The following is a 27477-nucleotide window of genomic DNA, read 5'->3' on the forward strand; positions in this document are numbered from 1 at the left end:
TTACAGACCAAACCACTGCCATGTGGTACTACAACAAGCAGGGATATGTGGGGTCAAGGGACCTGTGAAAGAAGGCTTTGCATTGCTAGACATGGCTAGTTCACCAAGGGATTTTTCTGGTGACACACCACTTGGCAGTTTCCTTGAAAATCAGAGCAAATTAAATAAGACATCAAGCCTTGCGGATCATGATTGGCCGTTACATCCGGAGCTGCCCCTTTATTCTTTTCTGCTAGTGGGGAAAGATCAGGCTCGATGTTTTCATCACTGTAGATAATGCATGTCAGCACTTTTGCATGTTGGAGTTTCTTGCCGAGAGACAAACTCCATGTAGGGTGGAGCTCGGGACACTGCCGATACCTCTCCTGCCCTGAGTTCTGAAGAAGGTCAGGATAGACTGGACCTGAGTCATCCTAGGGTCTCCTGATTAAGAATAAAAAGAATGGTACTTCAAGTTCCTGGGCTTGAGCATTTGCCCCTCTATCAGGCGGCCTCTTCAAGAGGATCTCCTGTTGTAGGCGCAGAGCAGGGTTCTCTCCCCGAAATTTTGCAATCTACACCTCCATGTTTTGAAATTGAGCAGTGGCAGTTGAGTTCTTTGAACCTTCATGCTGAAGTCGTGAAAGTCATCTTGGTACCCAGGCATCCCTCATCTAAAGCTGTATGCCCCTGGCGTTGGGATATGTTTGTGGTCTTGTGCGCTACTAAACAGATAGACCCAATCCATGACAAACCGTCCAAAGCTCTGTTGTTTGTGCTGTCCATTTCCAAAGTCAAGGCCTTGCTTTGCGCACTGATAAAGGGGACCTGTTGGCTCTTTCAGCCTCCTTACAGGTGCCGGACCAGCCATCATTATTTAAATATCTCATTGTAATGAATTTCCTTAAATGGTCACAACATGTTCCCCCCTTTTGTGTTTTTTGTGCCCAATGGAATTTAAGTTGGGTCCTCACATTCCTCATATGTGCTCCTTTTGAGCTCTAATGCAGTTGTCCAATTAGTCTCCATAACATCAAGACAGCCTTTCATGTCGCTATATCATCGGGGCTACGGATCCACGAGTTGCAGGCTCTTTCTGCTAACCTGTCCTTCAACACATTCATTGCAGAGAAGCTGGCTTTGCGGAGTTGAGCCTCCTTCCTTCTGAAGGGAGTTGACTCCCTTTCATGTTGCTAAGAATATTACTCTTCTGGGTTTCTTTGCTTCACCTCACCCCTATAATGAGGAGGAGAGCCATCACTGGTTAGATCCAAAAAGGGTACTACGCTTCTACGGTGATCACACCAAAGAACTATGTGTGAATTATCAGCAGTTTACCAGGTTCACTGGAGCGAAGAAAGGCAAGGCTCTGCAGAAACTGACCATCTCATGCTAGATCGAACTCGGCATGTTGTCAGAAGGTGCCAGTATTCAATATTTGTCAGGTTGCTATTTGAGTGTCACAGAATATGTTCACAAAACATATTGCCTATGCAATCAGGCCTGCCGGTAAGGGCACTTTGACCGCTCGGTCCTTAATTTTCTTTTTTAGCTTGGTTAGTTGTCGAACTCAACACTTAGGAAGAATTGCTTAGGTATATATTAAAAAGTTGAGGTATCTCTAGTTAAAAGTCTTGATTCGAATAAGAGGTGGCTTACCTCTGGTAATGCTTTTTCTGGTAGAGACGCTATCTAATTTCAGATTCCTCAATGACCCTCCCACCTTACCTGTTCCATGAACTGGTCTCTTTATGTAAAAAGATCCCAATTTAGGAATCTGCCCACTGGTCAAAACCAATCTGATTGCCTCCATGTCTGTGGGCACTGATGCATCAAAAAAACAACTGATGCCAGCACGCTTTGGTGGCATGTATGTATGCATGCACATGTCACATCTGGTGTGAAATGACGACACCGTGGAGATGCTTGCGGCACCTGCCAGCACGCATGTTTATTGCTGATGATTTTCCAGATCCAATCTGGCACACGAGGGAGTATTTAAAAGTTGAGGAATTTGCGGTTATAGAGTGTCTACCAGAAAGAGCGTTACTAGAGGTAAGTAACTTGTTTATATGGCATCATTTCAGAAAACATGTTTACTATATCACTTATCTAAAGTATTGTTCAGATTTCACTATGATAAAAAATGGTAACTTCCATAGAGTGCAGAGTTAAGAAATATCATAGACTTCATTGACTTGCAAGGGAGAATGGGTCTTTGGGATTTGAGAAAAAATGTGTCTTCGCTTAAGAAGGTCATAGAAGACCCAAACCTCTGTTGAATATACAATTGGAGGTCTTTTTTCCTTGTCCAAAGCTTATGTCTTCAGAGCATTATATCATGTTTAATGTGGTTACAATCTTGTAAAACATGTTTTTTTTTAAATCAGGAGACTATTATACAATTTTGTGATGGGCTTAGTGTTATATCTATATAGTGCAGAATACACATCTAGGAGTGTCAGCATGTTGATAGGAAACGCATGAAACAGAATCCTATAAGAACACATTACATTTATGGGCAAACCAAAATAATGTGGTAATTTCAAATCAGGTGTGAGTCTTAAAAGGGTCAGTGGGGCATACATGTGAATAAGAGAGAGATTACAATTGACTCATGTGTAAAAATGGAAATAATAAAATACCTTGAATCGATTAATTCGCAAAATTGATTGCCCATCATAATAGACTGTGGAGAGGGCAGCAGCATTTTGATTTTTTTAATGCATTTTCCATGCTTGTGGTCTGGTGGAGCCCATGGAGAATGTTGCCTCAGGGCTTCTTCATTTTGTCATTTTCTGTCTTTCTCAAGGAGCTCCTTGATTATTTCCGACCATGCGATTGTCTTGGGCAGGTGACCTCTGCAATGTGCAAGTGCTTCTAAATCTTTACTTACAGAGCCCGATATGAAGCACCGTGCAATGAAAACAGAAAGACTATTCTGCGTTTGTTAAAAATTTTGTGTAGTGCTCCATTCCACTTCACTCAATCAAACATCCCAATCCCTTTAATATAAAACAATATAAAATAGCTAAATTATGGAAATATGTAACACAGTATAGAGACAGCAGTATTTTGCCTTCAATGGTGTCCTTATGGCAGTACTTGCTAGACATAACTAAATTAGTAATTTCAACCTCCTTTTTTCTTCTTTTTTTTTAACTACGGTGCATTAACGTAGATTCTATCAGCCTATTGGACAGTGTGGAGTCCTTCTCCCATCCTAAATAACCTACCTTTGTTTCTCAGTGCCTGTGAAAGCTAGAAGCTGTCACTGTGTGCATCAGTTCTCACTCACCTTGACTGAATTTACACATGTTCCACATATTCTATAATTGATATAAAACACTTTGGGGCAGCAGTACTCTATGAACTAATAGCTTAGAAGAAAGTCTTTCTTTATTAAAGTAGTTCCCAATGTCAAAACGTCAATCAGTTTGACAATGTTTAAACTAAATTTTATAAAGCAAAATCATATTGGTGGGATGAGTGTATCCGTTACCCACACCACTTGTGTCTTAAAAGTATAGTGAAAAAACTATAAAACTGAATAAACGTTCAGTTCTTCAAAGCACCTCAAGGGTAAGTCAGTCTTGAGTTGCTCGAGCCTTGTTCATTGCAAATACCACTAACCCTGAGACTCCCAGTTTTTTTTTCTCTAATTGTGCAAGCCTCGCTGATGCATTCCATGATATAGATATTTAAATAAACTTCCCAAATGAGGTTCCAAAAAATTCTTGTTTATTCTTTGCAATCTCCAGTGAGAGTGTTATGCTATCAGAAACTGTGTATCTATCCTGTGTCATTGGTGTTTTTACTACTTCATGTTCACTTGATCATGTCTGACAATTATATGACCTAAACCTCATTTTTCTCAAGTATTTATAAGTAGCATTGGTGTAAAATGGACTAACATCTATAACCTGTGTTTGAAAGTGGAAGAAAAACTTACATGGTCCATTTTTCTTCCAGTTATGCTCCCACAGCATTTGATGCTGCGGAACCTTCCACCACACAATGATAGTGACTTTGAGAGGGATTTGAAACTCGCACCTGAGGATGACCTGACCCCCACACCCTCTGTGGTTGGAGGGAAGGGGCACCCATGTGACACTGTGACAGTCCATCAGGATACAAAGTTGGAGACTGGAGATGGGTGTTATCCGGCTGGAGCTTTCACCCAGGGACATTCAGAGAGCAGCTCTGGGAGCTACATGGCTCCAATAGATGCTACAGATTTCCTTAGCTTCAGAGACATGAACATGACCAGTTTGGGAAGGCAGCAGTGCCAGCAACAAGGGAGAATCAACCAGCATCTGGAGTCTGAACCACTGGACGCACAGGGGCTCTTGGAGGAGCAGTGTTCACATGGACGAGGCAGCATTAAAGTTGAGAGCGAAGGTAACATAAAATTACGCTTGGTGTTCTTGATACTGGATTTCTAATCACAGTCTGGGGCCCCTACATTAATGCCTTCTTCAATAAAATCCTGGAGGGCGTTAGCATCCCTCTTCATGGTTAGCTGCAGAAATAATCTCTATCTATAAGAAGGGAGACAGAACCTCCCCGAGTAACTACAGATCCATCAGTCTGACTGATAACCTGGAAAAGGTTTTCTGCTATCAAATCCGATCTACGCTGCAAGACTGGTTGGATGAGAGAATGATTCTTTCTCCCTTCCAAGCAGAGTTTCGCCCAAAGGTGAGCACCATTGACCAGGCCTTTCGCTTGAATCTAATAGGATGGAAATATCTGGACCTTTCTAAAGACCATCTTTACATCACTTTTGTCGATCTAAGGGGGAGCTCACTGAACGCCTACCCACCGCACATGGAGTGCATACGGAGTGTGTTCTCACCCCAACACTATTCTCCCTTTATATTAATGACCTGTTGGACCACTTGTCAATATTCATCTGTCCCTACCCCTGGATAGGGGGTTGGCCAACACCCACAGTTGTATCTGTAGATGATACTGTCCTGCTCTTTTGAATGCCCGTGGGGCTGCAGAACTGAATAGTTTATCAGAGTACTGAGAATCTGGAGGCATGGAAGTTGATGCTTCCAAATCCAAGATCCTGTCTCTAAACCTGCACATATCCCATAGTAGGATTTCTTTTATATGTGCAGAGCCAAGCTCCAGCAGGTTTATCACTTTGACTATCTAGGGGTGAGGTTTCACACATCTACTAACCCAATTATTGAAATCTGAGCTTTCATTGACTCATGGATCGCCCTGTATTACCAAATGTTACAAAACCACTGCACCAAAACCAGTGCCCTTAGTCGTAGACATTTACAGGGCCAAGGCACAGTCAGTAGCCCTGCATGGAGCTGAACTGTGGGGGATAAAGGACATTAAGGGGCTGACCACCAAAGAACACTGTCTTATAAAAACCTTATTTACTTTACCCAACAGTACAACCACACTTCCCCTGTGTTTTGAGATACGACTTAAACAAATCGGGGACACAGCAAAAATAGGACCACTACTTCTCTGAGTGCGATTGTGGTCCTCCTCTGAACTGACTAATAGGTCTGCGCTTGAGGAGATTGTTAGCATGGGGAATTGCATTACTATCTCCTGGTTCAGCAATGTGGGCATGTACTGGTCGGACCCTTTACTATGTAAACCTAACTCCAAGTCAATTGTTAAGGAGAAATATTGGACCTATGTGACTGAGTCATATCACCGTAATGTGAAGTCAATTGGGCTGACTGATTGGTTCCTGGACTTTAAACATGTCCCCTCTTTAGATTCTTATATGGACGCCTTTGTTTCACAGCTAGCCCATACCTTATTAATGAAATCAAGACATGGCACCTTACAGGTGAATACATTTACGCATAAATGGGACTTAGGCGACTCTAAATTGCAGAGCAGCATGATCTGCACTGATAGCATTGAGGATGTTAAACATTATTTGTTTTTCTATTCACTTTATGTAAAATCTAGAAGGTCCTGGATTAGGTCAATGTGTGCTACTTTGGGCACAATACATTTTAGTGTTGCCTATCGCATTCGAAGAACTGACATCAGTATCCCTAGGGCACTAAGCCTGGGAAGTTATCTTTTAGCAGTTAGACACTTAAGAAAACCGCTGGGCCTCCAGCTTTAATTATTTAGCATGCTTCATGGAGATGATACACATTGGGCTACTAGGGCATTAAGCCTGAGTAGCTACCCATTATATAATCCAGCTCGGACTTGAACCCCTGTGCTATTGATGCATGTCTACATTCGAAACTGCTCTTCTCATGAACCATGCTTGCTCGTATGACGGGACGCTCTTCCTCCTTTTAAATCTTTGGCCAACTGGATGCTCTGCTATTATGAACTGGAAGACATCATTTGCCGCTGTGTATCGGTTTGCTCATTGATTTTAAATATAACTTACATCTGCATGTTTTTACATTATTAGTACTGTGCTAAATGAATTCCGATGATTTAATTGCTTTCATAGTTTTTTGCATTTTAATTATGAATGCTGATTTTATTGTGTTTTATTGCGAATATTTTTAATTGTCTGTTTTATGGTCTTATTCCCAGTGATGACTTCTATGCTTTTGGATCAAAGATAGTAATGGTCGATACGTTTTCCTTCCAAACTGGTTTTTGCTCTTAAATGTTGCAGATTCATTTTCCTTGGTAATTGATTTTGGGAGATAAAACAATCTATTTAAGGCGTCCTTATACTGGTATCGTATAATCACACAATCAAAGCTGTTTCTTTGATCAACTTCAGGCTGAGATGACTGCGGCACACTGAAGATGGGGCTGGGAGGTTTTCACAAGCTAACTCATCTGATCAGATAGTGAGCTAGAATAATAACAGTCACATTTTGATTAATTTTGTGCCTAGAGTTTGCTGCTTGATAATTATTCAAAAAGGCTTACTTTGGCTGGCAGCCATTGTGAAGGGCTTACTCTGCAGAGGAAGGAGTCATCATGTTAACTCCTAGGGTTATCGATTCCTTTTATTATAGCCTTAGAGCCCACCGTAGTAGGCTCTACCAGCCATTAAAGGCCTGCCTCAGCGTTGGATTTTAACAAGGGAGCGGCCTTTAATGGCCGGTAGACCCCGCTACGGCTATTAGAAAATTCTGCCCCTACAGCACATGTTCCAGTTTGTAAAACAAAGGCCTCACTGACGCCCAAGGGGGTTGAAATCCCCTCGGGCTCTGAAAGGCCTTTGTTCACAGCTGTGGCTGTGAACAAACATTGGAATGTTGATGCTCTGAGCTTCTACCTGTCATTAGAAGCCCAGAGCATGCCATTGTTTTCTATGGAGCGCTCAACATTCTAATGTTCTAAAATGGATTAGAGTTGTAATTAATGATTGATCCCCTCTCATCCAGAGACCTGTTTGGAGCAACTGCACACTGTACAGAGATATACGCATGTTTAAAAATAGTTCTTGTTTTTGTGGTTTAGACTCTACTTTACTGGAAAAAGGAAAGTTCTCCAAATGTTTTACTGACCCAATAGTTTACTTTCTAGGTAAGATTGCAAACTTGTTCTTGCTGTCACAGCATGATATATTAAATATATTTCTTGAACACAGTAATTCCTCCAGGATTCATGGCTGTCACCAAATAAACACGCGGTGGGACAGTTGACTGGATGCTTATGCTGTAGACACCCAGGTCTTCTGATGGACGAGTGCAGATGATTCATCAGTTTGCCTGCGTACGCATTTGTCTTTGTAACGTTGATGAGGGACTTGGAGGAGGTTTTTCAGTAATGAGAGTGACAAGTACAACATTTATATCCTTGGACAGAAATGAAAGATCAACTTAGTGAAGAACTGTGTGTGTAATATAGACAGAGTGAAAATCTGTATGCTTCAATTCACTGGAATCGGTGATGACAGGGCAGAGAAGTAAAGTGGTTTCAGGTCAGGAAGCAGATCTGGACAGTGTGATTCTGGACACTTTGCTGATATAATTTGTCTTCTGTATTAAGGATAGATCTGTTCTTAGTTGTGGCCCTTTTGATGGTATTGGTGAAGCGACTGTAGGCACTGACACAAACAAGCCTGTCCATGGGGCATTTAGGATGAGTCTCCAGGAGGGCCCCTCTATTGTTATTCCTGGTCCCTTTTGGCCACTGTGTATATGAGTTCTTCAGGGTACGATCTCTGGGACAAATGGGTGCCGAGCGTCTCTCCATGTTCCTTAAACTTTGCTACATCAGTGCAGTTCCTCCTGCTCCTTAAGATTTGTCCCACTTGAAAATTGTTCCTAAAGGCACTTGGATGGAAGCTGTCATAGCACAAGAGGGAATTGCCTGTCCTCTGTACAGTTCTGAGCAAATTCCTCACTCCTTCGGGTACAGATGACGGTCGAGGAAGGGAAGTGATGTTTTACTGGGTTTAAACATGCTCGATACAGCACAGGCCGGAGCAGCTTAAGTTACACACACACATAGACACACATAACAGGTACAGCACAGGCAGCAGTAGTGCAGTCTCCCTCACACCGACAGGTAGCAGCGGGGCCCTTATCCTTTAATGCACCAGATGGTTGCAGCAAATTAAATTAGCCAAACTTTCCTCACAAGTACAGATTGTAGAGCACAGATGCAGCGGTAAACACTCCCCTCTGTACAGTGAATGGGATCATTACTTGCACTGGCAGCCCATGTCTCCTCATACACATAGGATGGGTAAAAGCCAGGCAGCAGCAGTGCAGGGACACACAGAACAGCCATCGCTCCATTCATCCATCCACCCAAGCACAGCACAATAGGAGTGAAGTACATGACCACCGCTCAGGAAAAATAAAACATTCAAATGTAAAAGCCTTACTGACTTTCTGAGACACACATGACCCACCAGCTGATGCCCACAGCAAGACCTGCACAGTCAGGAGTAAGGAATATGAAAGTCAGATTCCTTGGTGTGATGTTAAAGAGGGCAAACAAGCATTGCAAGTGATTCAGACAAATGCCCTAGTGTTTCATTAGTTGTTGATGGAAGTGGCGCCCCTTTCATTCTTTGGCCGCATGAAATACCATCAGAAATATCTTCCTATTGGTGAAGCTTTTAAGTTATAATTTAACCACATTCTGTATTGTGTGCACCTCTTTTTTTATGAGAGGAGAAAGTTCGATTTATATTGAAATGCATGGTGCAGTAATGTAATAGGGCTGTAGGCAATCCTATTTAACTTCACAAATAGGGTGTTTTTGGGCTTTGGGTTTCTGTTTTTTTTTCTGTAAAAACGTTCCATCTTGGCAAATCATTGAAAATTGGCTACTAACAATCTTTTAGGTGATTACAATTTCATGTATCTGATCCCTTTCTTAATCTTTTTTTCTGTCTGTCTTTTTTCCTCTCACTTTTTTCATATTGTCCGTCCGTCTCTGCACACCCACAAACCCCCTTCCCTTTTCCTTTGTGGTGTTTTCTACACAGCTGAGATGGTGGGCAATAATACCATCATACCATTGCCAGACAGCCACCAATCAGAAACCGAACTGAAGAATGTGGGAGGCGGGGCTAACTTAGTTGGTAATCACATTCTCATTTTCTGGTCACGAGAGTTGGAAATGATGCGAGGTAGTCTGTGCGAACAAAATGAAGGTCAGAGCTAGAACTACCTTATCCTGTTTTTGGTTTAGTTGAGTGAATGAAACTGAATGTAAACACAGTGGAAGAAGCCTATTATGATTACTGTATCCATATGAACATTAGCAGTGTGACTCACCTAACACACATAGACTCAATGTCACTTCACATTATGCAACTAGCGGGTTTCCATCAGTGGATCCCACAGCATTAAAGTATGACTTGCTCTTGCTTGGAGGTATTGACACAAACAGTGTGTGTATCCTTCAGGAAGAATTTATTTTCCTTCATTTAATATTTGTGTGTAAGTTCTGCAGTAAAAACACGAACCAGAGGGCTTAAATATGAAGGAGAGTGATGGTGTTTAAACCATCTTCTGGAATATTTATTTTGAGTTTACACTTTTGGGATGTTTATTTCCTCAACTATCTTACTCGGCAAGCACCATGACTATTGTCTTCAGTATCACCAAAAGATTTCCCAATATGTAGAGCGATTGAATACTCATTAAGTGCATGCGGAGCTGGGGCTCGATTATGTCTGACGTGATCTCCTTAAGCCCGCTCCGGTGTTGGATTAAGATCTGGAGCAGGGTGGAGCTGAAGCTAAGCCGGTTGATCCTCGAGGACTGTCTGTCGCTGGACCGGGCAACTAGTATACCTTGGATTGCTTATGTTAAGGCATCCTTTTTTATCTCTAGGCAGGGCCGATACCTTTATGAATCGGATTCCATTCTCTGCCCACGATTTGGGCAATGTTAAAAGATTATTCCTTGAATGCTCCTGATCAGATAAAAAAGGTTTAGAACTTCAGAAGCCATTGGTGAGGGGCCACATTCTTAAAAAAACTGTGCAAGGGATGGAGCATACTTGGGCCTGGTTCGCTCACAGCACGGTAGGTTTTTATTGGTCAGGTTTAGGTTTAATCAAGTGCACCATTTTTTGGCTTCCCCTTGTGGGTGGGTACGGCCTGAGGTAAGGGCTCCCTGCGGTTGTGACAGTGTGTCTTTGCAGGACCTGCTCCATTTTATAATGTTTTGCTCCTATTTCAGCTGGCCTAGGAAGCGTTTCTTAATCCCTTTGCTGAAATCACTGCAGTTTAAACAAGTCGGGCCTGCCTTGTACCTTCAGACGCTCCCTACGGAGCATGTGACCTTTACTGTTTTATCTTTTTTACAAGCTGTCTGGGCGTCCAGGAAAACGAGACCGGATTAATTGTTTTATATTGTTAGACCTGGCACCATTGGCGTTAGTCTCCCTTCCATTTATTTCCACTGTGCCTCCTCTGTTTTTCTGGTGATAAATGCTCTGGGCGCTGCGCCACTGCCATTCAGTGCCGCAGCGCGGATGCTCCCTGTATAAAGATGACATATGAATTGGTGTATCCCTGATCGGCTTATTTGGTCTACCTGTTAGTCCCTAGTAATGTGGCCTGTGTGTGCCCAGGTCTGGTAACCCAAATGCTGCTATTGGGCCTGCAGCGCTGATTTGCGCCACCCACAGAAGCAGCTTGTAAAGTGTGTCTCAGACCTGCCACTGCAGTGTCTGTGTGCAGTCTAGAACTGCCATCTTGGCTGTGAAGTGCACCCACTTCCCAGCCCCTGAACCTTCCCTTGGCATCATGTAAGCCACCCCTATGGTAGGGTGCATTGTATGTGTAAGGTAGGACATGCTCTGATGTGTGTAGCATGTCCTGGTAGTGTATTACACCCAATTTCGTTTTTCACTACTGTATGGCTACCTGTTCTCCATAGGCCAGAATGGGAGGTTTGGCTATTACATTCTATAGTCCTAACTGACCCATAGAACATGGTAATAATAATAATAATCTTTATTCGGTTATATAAAAACAGTTATAACCATAAAAGCTTTTACAAAAAGAAAAACATATCATCCTCAGTATACACACAATGTGAAATTGTTTAGTTTAACATAAATACTTTCAACCCAAATTGGATCTATGATTATAAATGCACTTTAAAAACATAGCTACACTTTTTGTAATCAGTGTAGTATTCAGAAATTGTAGGTGCAGCATAGCAGGACGACATCTTCTAAAACCAAGCTTTCTTAACAACGGGGTCAACCATAAATTGCGATGGACAACATAAAATTTACAAAACAAAACAGTGTGCATAGTTGTTTGTGTTGAAGTTTCATCGCAAGGGCACGCCACTAAAGTTCGTTCCCAGGAGTTACATTTTGGGAAGGCTACAAGCCTATGGAAGACATTCAATCTGAAACGTGTCAGCAAGAGGCGCTCAAATTGGGACTCAACATAGGTCAGGTATGGTTCAATGGTGAGAGAAGTCTCAACCATCAGAGAATGTTGGACCGATGTTTTACTTGACTCTTTTGTGATCCGTAATTCTTCCAGATGAGAAAGGGCTCTTATTTTTAGATCTTTCTTCGAAATCTCGGACATTAATTCGGGATTATCATAATATTTAATCAGATCTAGATCATTGAAAAACTTTTTTATGTACAGTAGCCATTCTATTTTTCCTGCGTGCTCCAGCGTCATGCAATCTGCTATAATCTCCTTTGTGAGTAGATTTTTTGATGACATCCAAATACGGCGCCACAATAGAAGAGGTTGGACTTTAGCCAAGTCTTCGATGTGGGCCATACCAAGTTCGGCATGACAAGAAAACGTAGACACACGTTTTGGGGTCATCAGGAGAAATCTCATGAAAACATTCTCTGCGATTTGGAGTACGTTCGTGCTTTTATGGCCCCACAAACCTGCCCCGTAGAGTGCGATAGAATGGCATTTTGCTGTATAAATGCAAAGTGGTCTTTTCCCTAGTTTCTGTGAAAATTTTATGAGTGCCATTATTGCACGCAAGAGATAATGTTTTCTAGCATTAATGGCCACTTTCCAATTAAGTTTTTCATCAATCAATACTCCAAGGTATGAGTATTGATTAGTGGATTCCAACTTCTCTTTGTTTAGGAATATGGACTTTCCCCTTTTCCTGTCCTTTCCCGCCACCATTACATAAGTTTTTTTGATGTTTATTTTTAGGTCTAGAGTATCCATAAACTGGGCATACCTGTCAAGGGATTTCTGTAGCTCTCGCGGGGTGCGCGCTAAAATTACTGCGTCATCCGCGTAAAGAAGCGCTGGAATAAGGCGGTCTTTTATTCGAGGGAGATCCTGGGCCCCCCTCAACATTGCGACCTCCAGACCGTTGGTATACAGAGAGAAGAGGAAGGGGGCCAGGACACACCCCTGCCTCACGCCGCGTTCCACCCGAAATGACTCAGATACTTCGCCCTGTGTACCAAAACGGACCCTCGACGTAGGATTAGAGTATAATGCCCGAAGGAGGGTTACAAGGGCTGGATCTATTTCCATGTCAGTTAGGACAGACCAGAGCTTTGAGTGGGAGACGCAATCGAAGGCCGCGGAAAGATCGACATATACCATATACAATCTGCCTTCTTTTGCTGTTACGTATTTCCCCATCAATAGGCTTAAGTTCAGTGCCTGTTCTATAGTTCCGAATCCTTCTCGGAAGCCAAACTGAATATTTGATAGTATATTGTGGTCTTCTGCCCAGTCTTGAAGTCGCTGTAAGACCACTCTACCCAGGACTTTACCGAGGGAGTCCAGTAGTGATATTGGCCGATAACAGGAGACCTCATCTCTATTTCCCTTCTTAAAGATCGGGATCATAATTGATTGGGTCCAAGTTTCAAATAGCCCATGCCTCATTGTCGCATCGAACACCCTTTTTAAGATTGGTGGCCATAAGTCAAGTTTAAATTTAAAAAAGTCGACTGGGACGCCATCTGGACCGGGGGCTTTTCCTCCTTTACTTGCTTTCACTGCCTTAATTATTTCGTGTAATTCAAAGCTTAGAGGGATCGGAAATAGGATGTCTTGGGGACTATCCTCCTTCTTCTCATCTAAGTCTGTTATTTGAGTTTTACTGAACACTTTAGCAAAATGGTTTACCCATGTCGGGCCATCAATCGCTACATCGATTGAAGGCTGGTCACTGGAGTCGGACAGGAAGGGAGTCTTCACTATCCTCCAGAACAGCTCTCCATTTTTAGACTGAGAGCTCTCGTGCAGTTGATCCCATAGGGAATCTTTTATTTTCCGCTTCCTTAATCTGCAAGCTAGACGGTAAGAGGTCCTTAGCCGGCGAATTTCGTCTTGGTCTCTTACAGATTTTGACAGTGCTTTTTTCAAAAGTTTATGAGCTACGGTGCATTCGTGACTAAACCACCCTCTTTTATCACCTTTCTTCCCTTTATTAGTACAAGTTAAAAAATTATTTACTTTCTTCAGAATTAGACTAAAATTAATTAACAGTTCTTTTTGGTTGGTGTTGCTATCTAGACATTTCATAATCGCCGGATAAACGGCTTGGACCACCTTCTTGGTTATATTGTTTCTGGTTCGATCTTGCCCCAACTTATGGCATAACCATTTTGTTTTGCCAAGCGAATGTTGTTTTGGGCAAGAGCAGACATCAGCGAGTATGGTTTAAATTTCCCTGCATCAAGGGTTAGGTTAAAAACCAACGCTGCATGGTCACTTAATGCATTAATTATTAATCTAAAATTCTGTGCTCTACTGCCCAGCGTAGCTGTGATCAAAATATAATCAATTGTTGTCTCCCACCCTCTCCCCAGATATGTAGCCTGCAATTGTCCTGATATAGTATTGGAATTATTTAGGATCATTAGACCTAGTTCCGACATCATTTCGTTAAGTAATTCTCCTAACTTTGTATGACTGAAATGGGTCTCGTAGTTATCAGTTTCTTCCCCATCCCCACAAGCGCAACAGTTTGACACATTACAGGGGTGATGATTAAAATCACCGCCCCACACAATGCTAGGGACATCTGTCCCTTGTATTCTACTAATCAATGTAAAAAGTTTGTTACGGATGGCCTCAAGTAGTTCTGGTCTCTCTGATTCTGGAAGGTTGTCGTAGGAATTTACTAGGAAAATAACCCCCTTCCCCTCAAACGAAAGTTTTAGAATCTGATGGTTAGTGTGTAATCTCAGGGGAGTGACTTTTAACCCAGATATGGTATTTTTTATGAATATCGTCAAACCCCCCTTCGCCCTGCCATGTAAGCCTGCAATAGCCGGTGAAAAATAAGTTTTGTATCCCAACAGATGTTGTTCGTTGGTAGACCATGTCTCTTGGAGACAGATTACATGGTGATCTTCAACAAACTTCATGAGAGTCCCATCCAATACTTTGTCTCGTACACCCGCAATGTTCCATGACATAAACTGTACATTGATACAAGCGTTTCTTGGGTCTGAGCTTTTACAAATATTAAGTACTTTCTCTGCAGGCGAAATTTCTACCACTCTTAGATCTGTAACCCCCGCCTGTTCGGGTGATAATTGATGTGACCTCGTTAAAAAAGAATCAGAAACCCTATGCTGTAGGGGGATTGGTACAGAAGGGGGGGTCCTAATTTCTTTAGATCTAGTTTCCACGGGTTCAGATACATGGTCCGAAGCTTTGGAAGACGAATGGTGAGATGCGATGAATTTTCCAGTTTGGGTCTCTTTGATGTTAAGTCAATCTACATCTTCCAAACCGCACAAGGCGGCATAACGATTAGAGGTAGGAATATTAAATCTCTGATATATCTGAGAATTATTATACCTTGGAGCCTGGTTTGGAGCTTGAAATGGTTGGTAGTTATTGCTCATAGGTCTACTATTCAGCTGCGGATAGAAAGCATGGTTATGTGCAGCTTGGAGGGAGAAACAATGATCCATTTTACCCCAATTCATAGGAAGATCTTGTTTAACATCTGGAGTGGAGTAGGCGATCAATTCTCTAGGGTAGAAATAGTCAACCAGGTGTGTAGCAATTGCGACCTCCCCTCTAGCCTCGAACCACTCACCTATACATCTGACCGCTCTGTGATCTCTGAAATTTATGATTATCACATCCCCCTTCTTATCTTTAGGTCTAGTACCTACCCAACATGTACGTCTCACCATAAGAATTTCCCCGTTTATGTGTGCAGGGAGGGGTCTATTTAGGTTCAACCAATGCATGGCTTTATTTTTTAACGCATGGAAGTCCTCCCTTGCACCTGGTGTTAATTCTGGGACCCCTGTCATGATGACTGTGTATGGGGCTGATTCGGGCGGTAGGTCCACCCTTCTGCTTACTGGGATATATTGTGGCTGGGTTGACCAATCACGCTTCTCATGATCTGTTACATCCTTTTTCTTCGTGATGGGTATTTCCGAAGAATGAGTTCTATTTTTACTTTTTTGTTCTTCGGTGTCCAGATGAGTGGCAAATTTCTGTCTATTACCCACCTTATTGACCCCTTCAGTGTCTCTACTATTTGTTATGAGCTGTGTCCTACCTTGATCTGCGGTATTATTAGATGGTATATCCGCAGAGTTTACCCCCGAGATGGTGAGCGAATTTATCAAGTGATCATCCGTAAGGGGTCGCGCTACCATGGGAGGAGGAACATGTTCCTTCACATTATTTTTAATCTGGGTATTGATCGATTCAGATATAAGTAGATTATTCATTCCCACTTGTTTACTTAAATCCTCTAGGTGGAGAGTTATTAATCTGGACCTTTCAAGAAGGGGAAGTAAAAGGGATTTGACCATTGTCTCTAGTTTAGCAAGTAGGTCGCTCAAGATTTCCGGGCTGGATAACAATCCTGGAGTGTTTGTGCATGGAAGAGGAGTGTTTGTTGCTACGGAACCTACGTGATTCTGTTTTTGTGTGAGCGATTTAGCTTTTTTCTTTTTCGTCAAGAGTGGTCTAGTAAGTATGCCTCGTCTCTTTCTTGTTGGTGGTCTATTTACCACTGGGGGGGAGGAGATAGCTAAATTGGGTGAATCCGAGAGCCCCGATAAGGTAAGTGTGATAATATTATCATCGGGCTGGGGGACCTCACCAAGGGAATTAACATGTGACGTATTTTTTGTTATTCCAGGCGTTGAATAAGATCTAGAAATTCCGGTACCCACATTCACCACCTCTGGAGATAGGATTTTGCCAATTGTGCCCAGTGAGGAACGCTTGCCTGTTAAGAGGTCTAAAGATAGTCGTTTTTCCGTATCCGCTATCTCCTTCTCCAAGACAGTAGTCACACGCTTGAAGAATTGATCGATAGTGCCAGATACTGGGCCTTTAGAGGTGTTTACGGTTAGGGTACGCGACTTATCAGCACTTTGTGACATGATGTTATAATGCGGTAGAGCTACAACAACAAAGATACCACAGTGAGTCAGTGTCCGCAACAGGCGAAGGTCTCAAACAGTTTAGATCAGTGTGTGATAGATACTCTCACCATTAAATGAAGGTTAGGGGGGTGGCCCGTCCCGTCCACGATCGTCCTCGGACGGCCTCAGACGGCCCACCCTTTGCCCAGGCTTCGCCCCAGTCTGCGCCCCGCTCGCGTCCCGCTCACGCGAGGAGGGGCGGAAGTTAAATAGCGGGAGGAGGAGGGTCCGGGAAGAGGCACCAGGTGCGTCCTATGATGGCGAGGCAAGGCACCCTGGGCCTCGCAGTCCCAGCGCGTAGTCAAGAGCAGCCTTCAAGGGATTGTTCCGCCGGCAATTTCCTTCGGCTCCAACCACTTTAAAATCAGCGTCCTTAAAAGTGTCCACGTTCTGCGCCTACGAGCGGCTCCCGCGAAGCGGGGGCCGCGAGGCGTTTAAGAAGGGAAAGGTTGATGGGAGGAGGGTCCGGGAAGAGGCACCAGGTGCGTCCTATGATGGCGAGGCAAGGCACCCTGGGCCTCGCAGTCCCAGCGCGTAGTCAAGAGCAGCCTTCAAGGGATTGTTCCGCCGGCAATTTCCTTCGGCTCCAACCACTTTAAAATCAGCGTCCTTAAAAGTGTCCACGTTCTGCGCCTACGAGCGGCTCCCGCGAAGCGGGGGCCGCGAGGCGTTTAAGAAGGGAAAGGTTGATGGGAGGAGGGTCCGGGAAGAGGCACCAGGTGCGTCCTATGATGGCGAGGCAAGGCACCCTGGGCCTCGCAGTCCCAGCGCGTAGTCTAGAGCAGCCTTCAAGGGATTGTTCCGCCGGCAATTTCCTTCGGCTCCAACCACTTTAAAATCAGCGTCCTTAAAAGTGTCCACGTTCTGCGCCTACGAGCGGCACCCGCGAAGCGGGGGCCGCGAGGCGTTTAAGAAGGGAAAGGTTGATGGGAGGAGGGTCCGGGAAGAGGCACCAGGTGCGTCCTATGATGGCGAGGCAAGGCACCCTGGGCCTCGCAGTCCCAGCGCGTAGTCAAGAGCAGCCTTCAAGGGATTGTTCCGCCGGCAATTTCCTTCGGCTCCAACCACTTTAAAATCAGCGTCCTTAAAAGTGTCCACGTTCTGCGCCTACGAGCGGCTCCCGCGAAGCGGGGGCCGCGAGGCGTTTAAGAAGGGAAAGGTTGATGGGAGGAGGGTCCGGGAAGAGGCACCAGGTGCGTCCTATGATGGCGAGGCAAGGCACCCTGGGCCTCGCAGTCCCAGCGCGTAGTCAAGAGCAGCCTTCAAGGGATTGTTCCGCCGGCAATTTCCTTCGGCTCCAACCACTTTAAAATCAGCGTCCTTAAAAGTGTCCACGTTCTGCGCCTACGAGCGGCTCCCGCGAAGCGGGGGCCGCGAGGCGTTTAAGAAGGGAAAGGTTGATGGGAGGAGGGTCCGGGAAGAGGCACCAGGTGCGTCCTATGATGGCGAGGCAAGGCACCCTGGGCCTCGCAGTCCCAGCGCGTAGTCAAGAGCAGCCTTCAAGGGATTGTTCCGCCGGCAATTTCCTTCGGCTCCAACCACTTTAAAATCAGCGTCCTTAAAAGTGTCCACGTTCTGCGCCTACGAGCGGCTCCCGCGAAGCGGGGGCCGCGAGGCGTTTAAGAAGGGAAAGGTTGATGGGAGGAGGGTCCGGGAAGAGGCACCAGGTGCGTCCTATGATGGCGAGGCAAGGCACCCTGGGCCTCGCAGTCCCAGCGCGTAGTCAAGAGCAGCCTTCAAGGGATTGTTCCGCCGGCAATTTCCTTCGGCTCCAACCACTTTAAAATCAGCGTCCTTAAAAGTGTCCACGTTCTGCGCCTACGAGCGGCGCCCGCGAAGCGGGGGCCGCGAGGCGTTTAAGAAGGGAAAGGTTGATGGGAGGAGGGTCCGGGAAGAGGCACCAGGTGCGTCCTATGATGGCGAGGCACGTTCTGCGCCTACGAGAACATGGTAGAAAAAAGAATTTAGTATGCCTGAGCTCAGAATATTAAAATACATCTTTTAGTGGGGTTTATTTTTATATTCTGTGTTTGAAAATACCACTTTTAGAAAGTAGGTACTTTCTTGCCTAAGCCTTCCAGTGTGCTCTGCTGTTATGTGTATTGGCTGTCTGGTTTTGGAGGGACAGGGCAGGCTGAGTCAGACCTGGGTTGAATAGAGAGATCTGCCTTGGAGTGAGGGGAGGGGTAGCTCCTGCACTTGAATAGGGCTGTGCCTGGCAAGGTGAATGCTGGCTCCACCTCCCACTGTGCGTCTGAGGGCAGACCCCCTCTTTCTGAAAGGAAGGATGCAGCCTGGTAAACAAAGTGTTCCAGGGCTGGGCAGAACTGGGTTCAGTGACTTGTAGCTTCTGAGAACAAAGAGTTTTGGGGTATAAATATCTGTGCTGAAACCCCTACAATTTGTATTGCCCATGGATCTCAAGACCAACCTCTGTCCGTGGAACTGCAGAAAGCTGCAGGAGAGGACTGTCCTGGTGTTGTGTGCTGTTCCCTGGATTGGCCTGCAGTAGTTTTCATTGGACTGGAAAAAGGAGGGAAAAGGAGCTGTGAGATAACTTTTTAATCTTGAACCTGCAATCACCCATGGGCTAGAGAGAGAACTAGCCCCCTGACTGAAGTCTCAGGACCAGTAGACTTAATTTTCGTCGCTAAGGCCTGTTAGTGAGCCGCCGCAGCCGAGGAGCGTCAAGAAAATCATCGCATCGCTGCCACTGAGAGCTCGCTGGCCTGATCATCGACCCGCACGTATGCGGGCCTAAAATTATCGCTACAGCCGCGGAGCGTCAGGAAGATCGTCGCCTCGCTGCCGCCGAGGGCACGCTGGCCTGATCATCGACCCGCACGTTTGCGGCCCGAAAATCAGTGCTACAGCCGCGGAGCGTCAGGAAAATCGTCGCATCGCTGCCTCTGAGGGCTCGCTGGCCTGATCATCGCCCGCGCGTTTGCGGACCGAAAATCATGGCTACAGCCGCGGAACGTCAGGAAATTCGTCGCATCGCTGCCGCTGAGGGTTCGCTGGCCTGATCATCGCCCTGCCCGGTTGCGGGCCCCAAAATTGTCGCTAACCCCCGTTAGCGAGCGGCTGTGACCAAGAGCGTGAGGAAAAACATCGCTAACCCGCCCGTGCTGCATTTTTTGTGGATTATTTGACAACATCTCAGAACTGTGAGTAAAAAGGGTCGCAGAGACCATTGCCCTGAACTGAGCTTTGCATTCCCCATTGGAACTATTTTTGCAGCATCCAGAGAGAATTATTTTTGTACAGTATTGTGGTTTCCTCGTTATTTGGTCTTGTGATAAGCCTCTACATAAAGATAACTATTTTTTGATAGCTACCTGTGTTGTCTCCCTTGGTAGTGTTCCTCACTGTTTTTGCTGTGTATGATCATCAACGCTTTACACACTGCCTCTGAGAGGGGTTGTCAAAGGGGTGCAGCCCTTCACTCTGACTTAGAAAGAAGGCTCCCTGCTTGGACAGTGGCCATCCACTGCCAACCAGAGACCCCCATTTCTAACATAGATGTTTTGTGTTTTTGTGAGTAATCATAATGTCTGTTTTTTTTACCAATGAATTTGATTTTATCATCTCTGATCTGTATTCTTTTATGGTGATTTTTTATTTACAGAATAAAGATTTATATTGAATACTCATTAAGAGTTTTAAATAACAGGCTATTCTACTATCTTGAAGCAGTGGATAGGAGACCCTGTCAAAAATCGATAGTGTCCTTTAGCTACATATAACAGTGTTTTCATGTGTAGACTACACTTCAACCCTTAACTTCTCACCTACTTTGGACCATTCCTCTTCAATCATGCACTCAAATATACCCTTCTGGTAAGATAATGTTTGGTGCAATTTTATGACATTTTGTATTTGTTTTCTAACCTTGAATCTTGTGGCTGTGCTCCAGGCTTTTGAAAAGTGCTTGTATTGTTTCAATGAGATACATTTAATGGTTTAGTCATTGAATTCATTTATGACTGGTGTTACTTTTGTTGTAAATGCACCTCCAGTGGGGTTCGGAATTCTGACTACTTTTTCTAGATTCGCTTGAGGTGATTGCTTTGTTACAACTTTTTTTCAAGAGAGAGGTCAGTGGTTCATAGAGCATGGATGCAAATTTTGTACAATAGTGAGGAGCTTTCTTAGTTCCTCTGTGGCCTGCCGCCCTTTGATTTCTTGCTGTGACCGGGTCAGGATTCATGGGATTTGTCACCTACCCATGGGTATGCGAACTTGATGTAACTGGAAGCTTCCATAAATCAGTCCTGCACAGGGTGCTTTGGCCAATTCTCATAGATTTGTGACAGCATCTTATAGAAATGGTTAAGGACTTCTTGCTGTGCGGTTACTTTATGCCACACCTTTTCATATTGTTATCCGGTCCAACCTGGTAACCTCACTGAAATGATTTCAATGATGCAGTTCATTTCCAAGGCTATCAGGGCTTTTTTTTTTTTACCAGCCAGTGTCTCTTGTATCTGATTGAAGAAATGTCATTTTAACTCACTCTAGCCATTAGGTACCCCACTCTTCTCGTATCTTTTTTCATAGCAGCCACTGAGGGTCAGACAGGGCTTCTATCTAGCATGGTGTCCAGGTAGTGTCATCTGGAAATATTATGTGCTTGTAAAATGTTCTGCAGTATGCAATAGAGAGGGAGTTTATGCTGTTATGGATGTTGCTAGAATTCTCTGGTTGCTAATTTAACATCTTTTATCATGAAGGTATTCTTCTTGAAAATGGTGTTTAAGAGGTAGTGATAGTCTGGAGAAATATTTGCTCTGGAAGGCAAGACATTGTTACAGATGATATACAATAGTAAATACTACTATATCTGGTGGTGTGAGTGCAGAATAGTAAAATTCTGATTTTAATAGACAGCATTTGAGAAAACCCCCTAACTGATGCACGTATATTTTATTTTTCTCTGCATAATGCAGGAAATTATTTTTATAAAGCACTGCCAGCTAACCCCTTGATTCCTCTACAGATGGTGACCGCATAGCAACTGTAGGGAAAACTTGTCCGGCCGACAGGACTGAAAGTAAGGCTGGTCCCAGCACCTTGAGTGCACCGACAATCAGTCGCATCAACTCCAGTGAAGACAGACATCAATTCGGAAGCACCGAGGTTGCACCTTCTGCAGAATCGCCAGCCTCCAGCCTTGTAATTCATGACATGGACATGGTCTTCAAGATGATGGAGCCGCTTACACTGAAGCTTAACGTGCAGAAGGTGAGAGTGACTGATATGCAAAATAGGATTGTTAAATGACTGATTGCCTGTGATCTATGACACCGTTAACCAAATTGCCTTAAAGCCCACGAAAACATACTTATTTTCACAATTTTAAAATTGCTATGCCATCTAGCAGCAGTATGTTTAGAATTCTAGTGGTAGATTTTTATGAACACTCCAATTTATTCTTACGCTAGATTTTTGAGAACACTCAGATTTGTTCTTATGCTGAGCATAGAGCAGCTAAGTTATGTAAAAGTTGGAATGTTCATTGGCTTTTAAAGCATTTTCAAATTCTTTGTCTTCTACAAATGAAGGTACTAGTTGTGCAGACTCTTTCAATTAAGTTTGTGATATATGAAAACTTACAGTAAGAAAAAACAATATTGTATTTTGGACAGCCTTGGAAAAGACTTCAGTCATGTCAGTCCTTTAAAAACGCATCATTACAATCCATTATGAAATCTCAATCTCAAGCATCCTGTTCAAAACATTTATGTATCACCTGCACCCCACAAGGGGAGAACATCACATTTACCTACTGGATTGCATTTTCAAGAAAACCTTTCTTGTCCTATACTACACGAATAAGAAATGTATTTGAATGGTAACCCATACGCTTCAGCCGGCACCAATCTTCAGGGGCAAATCTGTGATTCAACCCTCTACTGACACCAGACATCTCCTGCTGTAGACTTCCTTGCAACTTGCCTTGGGAGGTTCATAGTGTTTAGAAATTGCCACCTACGTGCTGCATAATTCAGACTTTCCACAGCAGGGGTGGGTAGAAAATCACGATTTTATTAAAGACATGGATGCCAATAATATTAATATCTTCTCTATTGCCAACTCACAACAGCAACTTGAACAAACACTTTGGGCCCCATTAGTATGGCGGGCGGACAAAGTCCGCCTGCCATACCCTCGGGAAACGGGACCGCCCGCTGAATATGCGGCGAACCCACACTCCCAATTAGCATGCGCTCGCCACACTGGCGGGCGCATGGCGCATCTGCAACATTGCGGCGGGCGGTGCAGAGCGCACCGCCCGCTGCAATGCCACAAAGGCAGGTTGTGCGTTTCAATGCACAACGTGGCAGGCACCGCGCGATGCCTGCCACATTGTTCATTGAAAGGCAAGGGGGTACCATAGGTGCTCCCCATGTGCACCCCCCACCCCCCAGAATCCCTGGGGGCCCTCTATGGGCCCCCAATGGCGAAAACGCCTGCTTGCCGCGGAAAGGCAACACCCCGCCTGCATACTAATATGGATGGCGGTGTCTACCAGACACCGGCACCATATTAACTGCTTTTCTGCCCGGTAGGCAATCGGGCGGATTGCTTACCGGCGGAAAACCGGCGGACGGTCTTCCCATCCGCCGGGGTCCCCCCTCGCCACAGTAATGTGGCAAGGGGGGAATTCATATGCGGGCAGTGGTTTTCTGCGGGCAGATCGCCACCGCCATACAGGCGGTGGCGATCTACCTGATATCTTAATGAGCCCCTTAGAATTAGAATACAAATCTTTTAACATTCTGCTCTATATATAATCCCAAGTCAGGCAGCCATCTTCCTTCTTTTGCTGGTAGTATTAGGAACATTAATCATCTTCATGCTTGAACATCCTGTGGTGGATAAAACCTCTTCCAACACTCCTCTGGCTTTCTTATTTACTTCCTGTGGTCACCTCCCCCCAAAAACACATAAAATATATTAAAGGGTAGGCTTAACACAGGACTGAATAATATCAGCCTCTGTGTCTTTAATAAAATCATGATATTCTACCTACCCCTGCTGCGGAACATCTGAATTTTATATCAAGGCACGGAGGCCAATATTATGCACGTTTCAAGCCTTGCCATAACATTCCTCACAGCACCTTCCATGGATAAAAAAAGAAATGTAAACACTGATTCTGTTGACCAATCCACTGCAGCTAAAATACTAGTAAATCCACCTCCTGTCACTAAAGCCTTGGGTGCCAAAGCCCCTCTTGCAGAATGTGCTACAGAGCTTGCAAGAACAAATCCTGCCATTCTCATAGCTTCCTCAACCCATCGTGCTAATGTTTGGGAGATGCAGCCTTGTAAGGATACCTACAAGAAATTATCAACTGCATCTCCCCGTTACTTCTCAAACTTTATGTTCGTCTCTCCTAATAATGCAAGGATCTCACTACTCAAAGTCTTCTATAAAAAAATGTCTTGGATAAAAAAAAAGTCTGCAACATAGTCTTAGTCCTCTTCCTGATATTGAAACATACTCCTCCTGGTAAATATCTCCATGATGTCATCTCCAACACCTTAAAATATGACAATCTTCTAAACGAAATCAGACAAAGAAGCATGACTAACTTGAATGACAGATGTTTTAAATCCAAAAATTTGTTCTCTTTCCAACTATACAATTCTCTCTCAAAACAAGATCTACATTCCACAAAGATGAATACTTCGGGTCCAATGGTGTCCTCAACCGCACCCTCCTCAACAACCTTTTCACCACATCGTGCTGTCCCACTGGCACACTATTCTCGAACTCATGGCCTGCTGAAATCTCTGACCTACTTATATTTACTGAACTGTACGAATTCCCCTTAAGGAAAACCTCTGACAAAAAGTTAACCACCTCCACCACAGATGCTGAAATGGGATACAAATTCCACAGAACACACTAACACATCCATCTCTTTAATGCCAACCTGTATGCCTTAGATGTTCCTGGTGACCAGGATTCCTTGATGAGTTTCAAAGTTTCTGCTAATAAAGCTGAAACCTGCCAAACTCTCCCGAAATCAACCATCCCTTCAACCTCAACAGTCCCTGCAAAACTAACTTGAGTCTCTCTCCCATCGTATTTACTAACAGATCTGCGAACTCCGGCAGAAGAACTGGGCCATCTATCAACAGATCCATGACGTCTAGATACAAAACCTGGGATGGACAAAAAGCAGCTATCAACACTTTTTCCACTAGCTCTTTTCTCACTTTCATTAGGAATCTCTGTATCTCTGCAAATGGTGGGAAAGCATAACTGTGAGCCCTTCCCCAGTGCTGCAGAAATGCATCCTCTGTCTCTGGATCCAGCCTCCAACTGTAGAACTTGTGAATTTCAGCATTCACCCTCTTGGTGAACAAACATTAACGGTCCCCATCTGTTGCTGAGTTTCCCAAACACCCTCTTGTTCAGCATCCAATCACTGAAATGCTTCAACTTCCTGGAGTTCCAATCTGCTATTATTTTGCTCATCCCTGGTATATACTGAGCCATTACCATAATGTCCTTGCTCAGACAAAAATGCCAAAAGTCGCTTGCTAAATCCACTAAAGTATTTGACTGTGGTCCCCCCAACTTCTTGACATACCCATCTGCAGCAATATTGTCCATTTTTAATAATGCACAACATTTTACCTTGTTCCTGACAAATGTCTTGATCACAAAGCACACTGGCAACAACTCCAGATAATTGACGTGCATTGCCTTCTCCTGAACTGTCCACTTTCCCCCTATTGCTAATGAGCCACACCTTGCTCCCCAGCCCTACAGACTAGCATCCGACTCTATACCCACCTTCTGAATGTCACCAAATATGGCCCTTCCATTCCAAGCTCCGAAATTTCCCAGCCACCACTCCAGCTCTCCTTTTGTCTCTACATCTTCCTGTACTCACTGGTCTTCAATCTCTGTAGGGTTCGATAATGCAATGAGCTGGAAAAACTGCCTGTATTGACGCAGACAGCAGCCCTAGCATCCTGGCAATCTGATGAAAAGTTATCCATTCGTACATCAACATTCTCTTGCAAATCATCTTCGCCTTCTCCAGGGGTAACCTCAACATACATTCCAGTGTCTAAATATGAAAGCCCAACAATCCCATCTCCTTTGCTAGTTCCAGACATGATATCTCTTTGCTCACTACAAAATCCAGATCCTTCAACACTGCACTGCTAGCCCCGTTTGCTCCTGTGCTAACTCCTCGCTGTCTAACATAATTAAGATGTCGTCCAAATACACTATCAATCGGAAGCCTCTCATCTGCAGCTAAGTCACTATTGGCCTCATCACCTGTCAAACTAAATGGAAGATTCTTGAACCTCCACAGTATCTCCTTCCAATGGATTCTCAAAAAATCTCTCTGGTCCCTGGCAACTGGTAAGGTCAAGTAAGCATCCTTCAAATCTAGATGTGTTAACCAGTCTCCCTGTCTCAAGAGCTCTCACAGCATATGAATCCCTTCCATCTTGGAGTGATTATACTGTAGCCAGTAGTTCAACTCCTTGAAATGTATGCCCTTGTCCTTCTTTTCGACCAGAAATAAGTTGCACAAAACCAATCATTACATTTCCTGCCTTCTCTACAGCTCCCATTTTCGCAAGCTTCTTTACCTCTTGATCTACCATTCTCTCTTCTGTTTTAGAAAATCTTAGAGGCTTCTGACATCTTTCCTGCACAGGAATTTCTACAGTGTCTATCGAGATACCCCTCCACTGTTTGTAACACCCATTGATCTGCCATTATTTCCTTCCATCTCTCCAAAAAATGGGTGAGTCTGCCACCCAACTGTACCGGGGTACACAAAGGGTCTTTTACTAAACATACCTTGTTGTCTTGCCCTCCTGTCTCTTGTAAATATTCCTCTTCCCCTCTGGGGATAGAATGCTGTCTGATATCATGTTGATTGATATCCACTGGGTCTAAATCCACGCGAGAATTACATCCATGTGATTCCAACAAATTGGCTGGGGATTGGACCCTGCATTCTCCCGGCCCCCCCAAAAACCATTCTAATATCCTTCTGCACCTTCTGTATGGAATTAAATGCAATGGCATACTGATGCAGCGGTAATTTCACGGTCATTTCTCAATGCAAAACCTCATTTACCTCTAATTTACCACTGTAAAGGTACTAGACCCTTGCCACTGTATATTACCTTCAGGAGATTTTACATAAACATGAAAAATCAAAAATGAATTTAATATTTAAGTCAATAAAGAGAGTTGTGACTATTTTAAAGGGTTTTATTTTCTAGTCAAAAGTTAAGTTTCTCTGACCCTTTATTCATTAGTCAAATATCAATCAGGTTACAGAATTGAAAATAGGAAAATAGAATTAATACAGGACATATTACAGTCTGCATATAAAGCATCACATGTAGAAAAGAAAAAGTGGCGCAAAATATCACTCTTAAAGAGTTTCTAAGAAAAGAGTGAGTCTTGCAAGGCTAATCAATAATCAATAATGGCAAAAATCTCCCATGAAGAGAAATAAATGCATAGGACAACTGCATCTTTTCAAAAGCAGTTAGTCAAAGCATGAAATTTAAAGTTTGGCACCTAAAATCTAAACCTGTTCTGATCCTCTCAGCTCTCTCTCTGCCTCTCTGCGCTGTTCATCTGCCTCTGTCTCAGGAGCTGCAAAAAAGCCCCCACAGA

General features: G+C 44.0%; 1 protein-coding gene across 1 annotated transcript in view; it reads left to right on the plus strand.

The window, feature by feature from the left end:
• The window catches only part of LOC146772866 (rho guanine nucleotide exchange factor 11-like), a 224146-nt gene that overhangs the window by 185427 nt on the left and 11242 nt on the right, over window positions 1-27477 (plus strand). Inside the window, exons 14-15 of the mRNA XM_085637040.1 lie at window positions 3952-4380; window positions 21800-22044. Coding sequence (XP_085493166.1) covers window positions 3952-4380; window positions 21800-22044 — 674 coding nt within the window. The remainder of the gene's footprint in view (window positions 1-3951; window positions 4381-21799; window positions 22045-27477) is intronic.

The sequence above is a fragment of the Triturus cristatus genome, chromosome 12, assembly GCF_964204655.1.
Source record: "Triturus cristatus chromosome 12, aTriCri1.1, whole genome shotgun sequence".
NCBI classification, from domain to species: domain Eukaryota; kingdom Metazoa; phylum Chordata; class Amphibia; order Caudata; family Salamandridae; genus Triturus; species Triturus cristatus.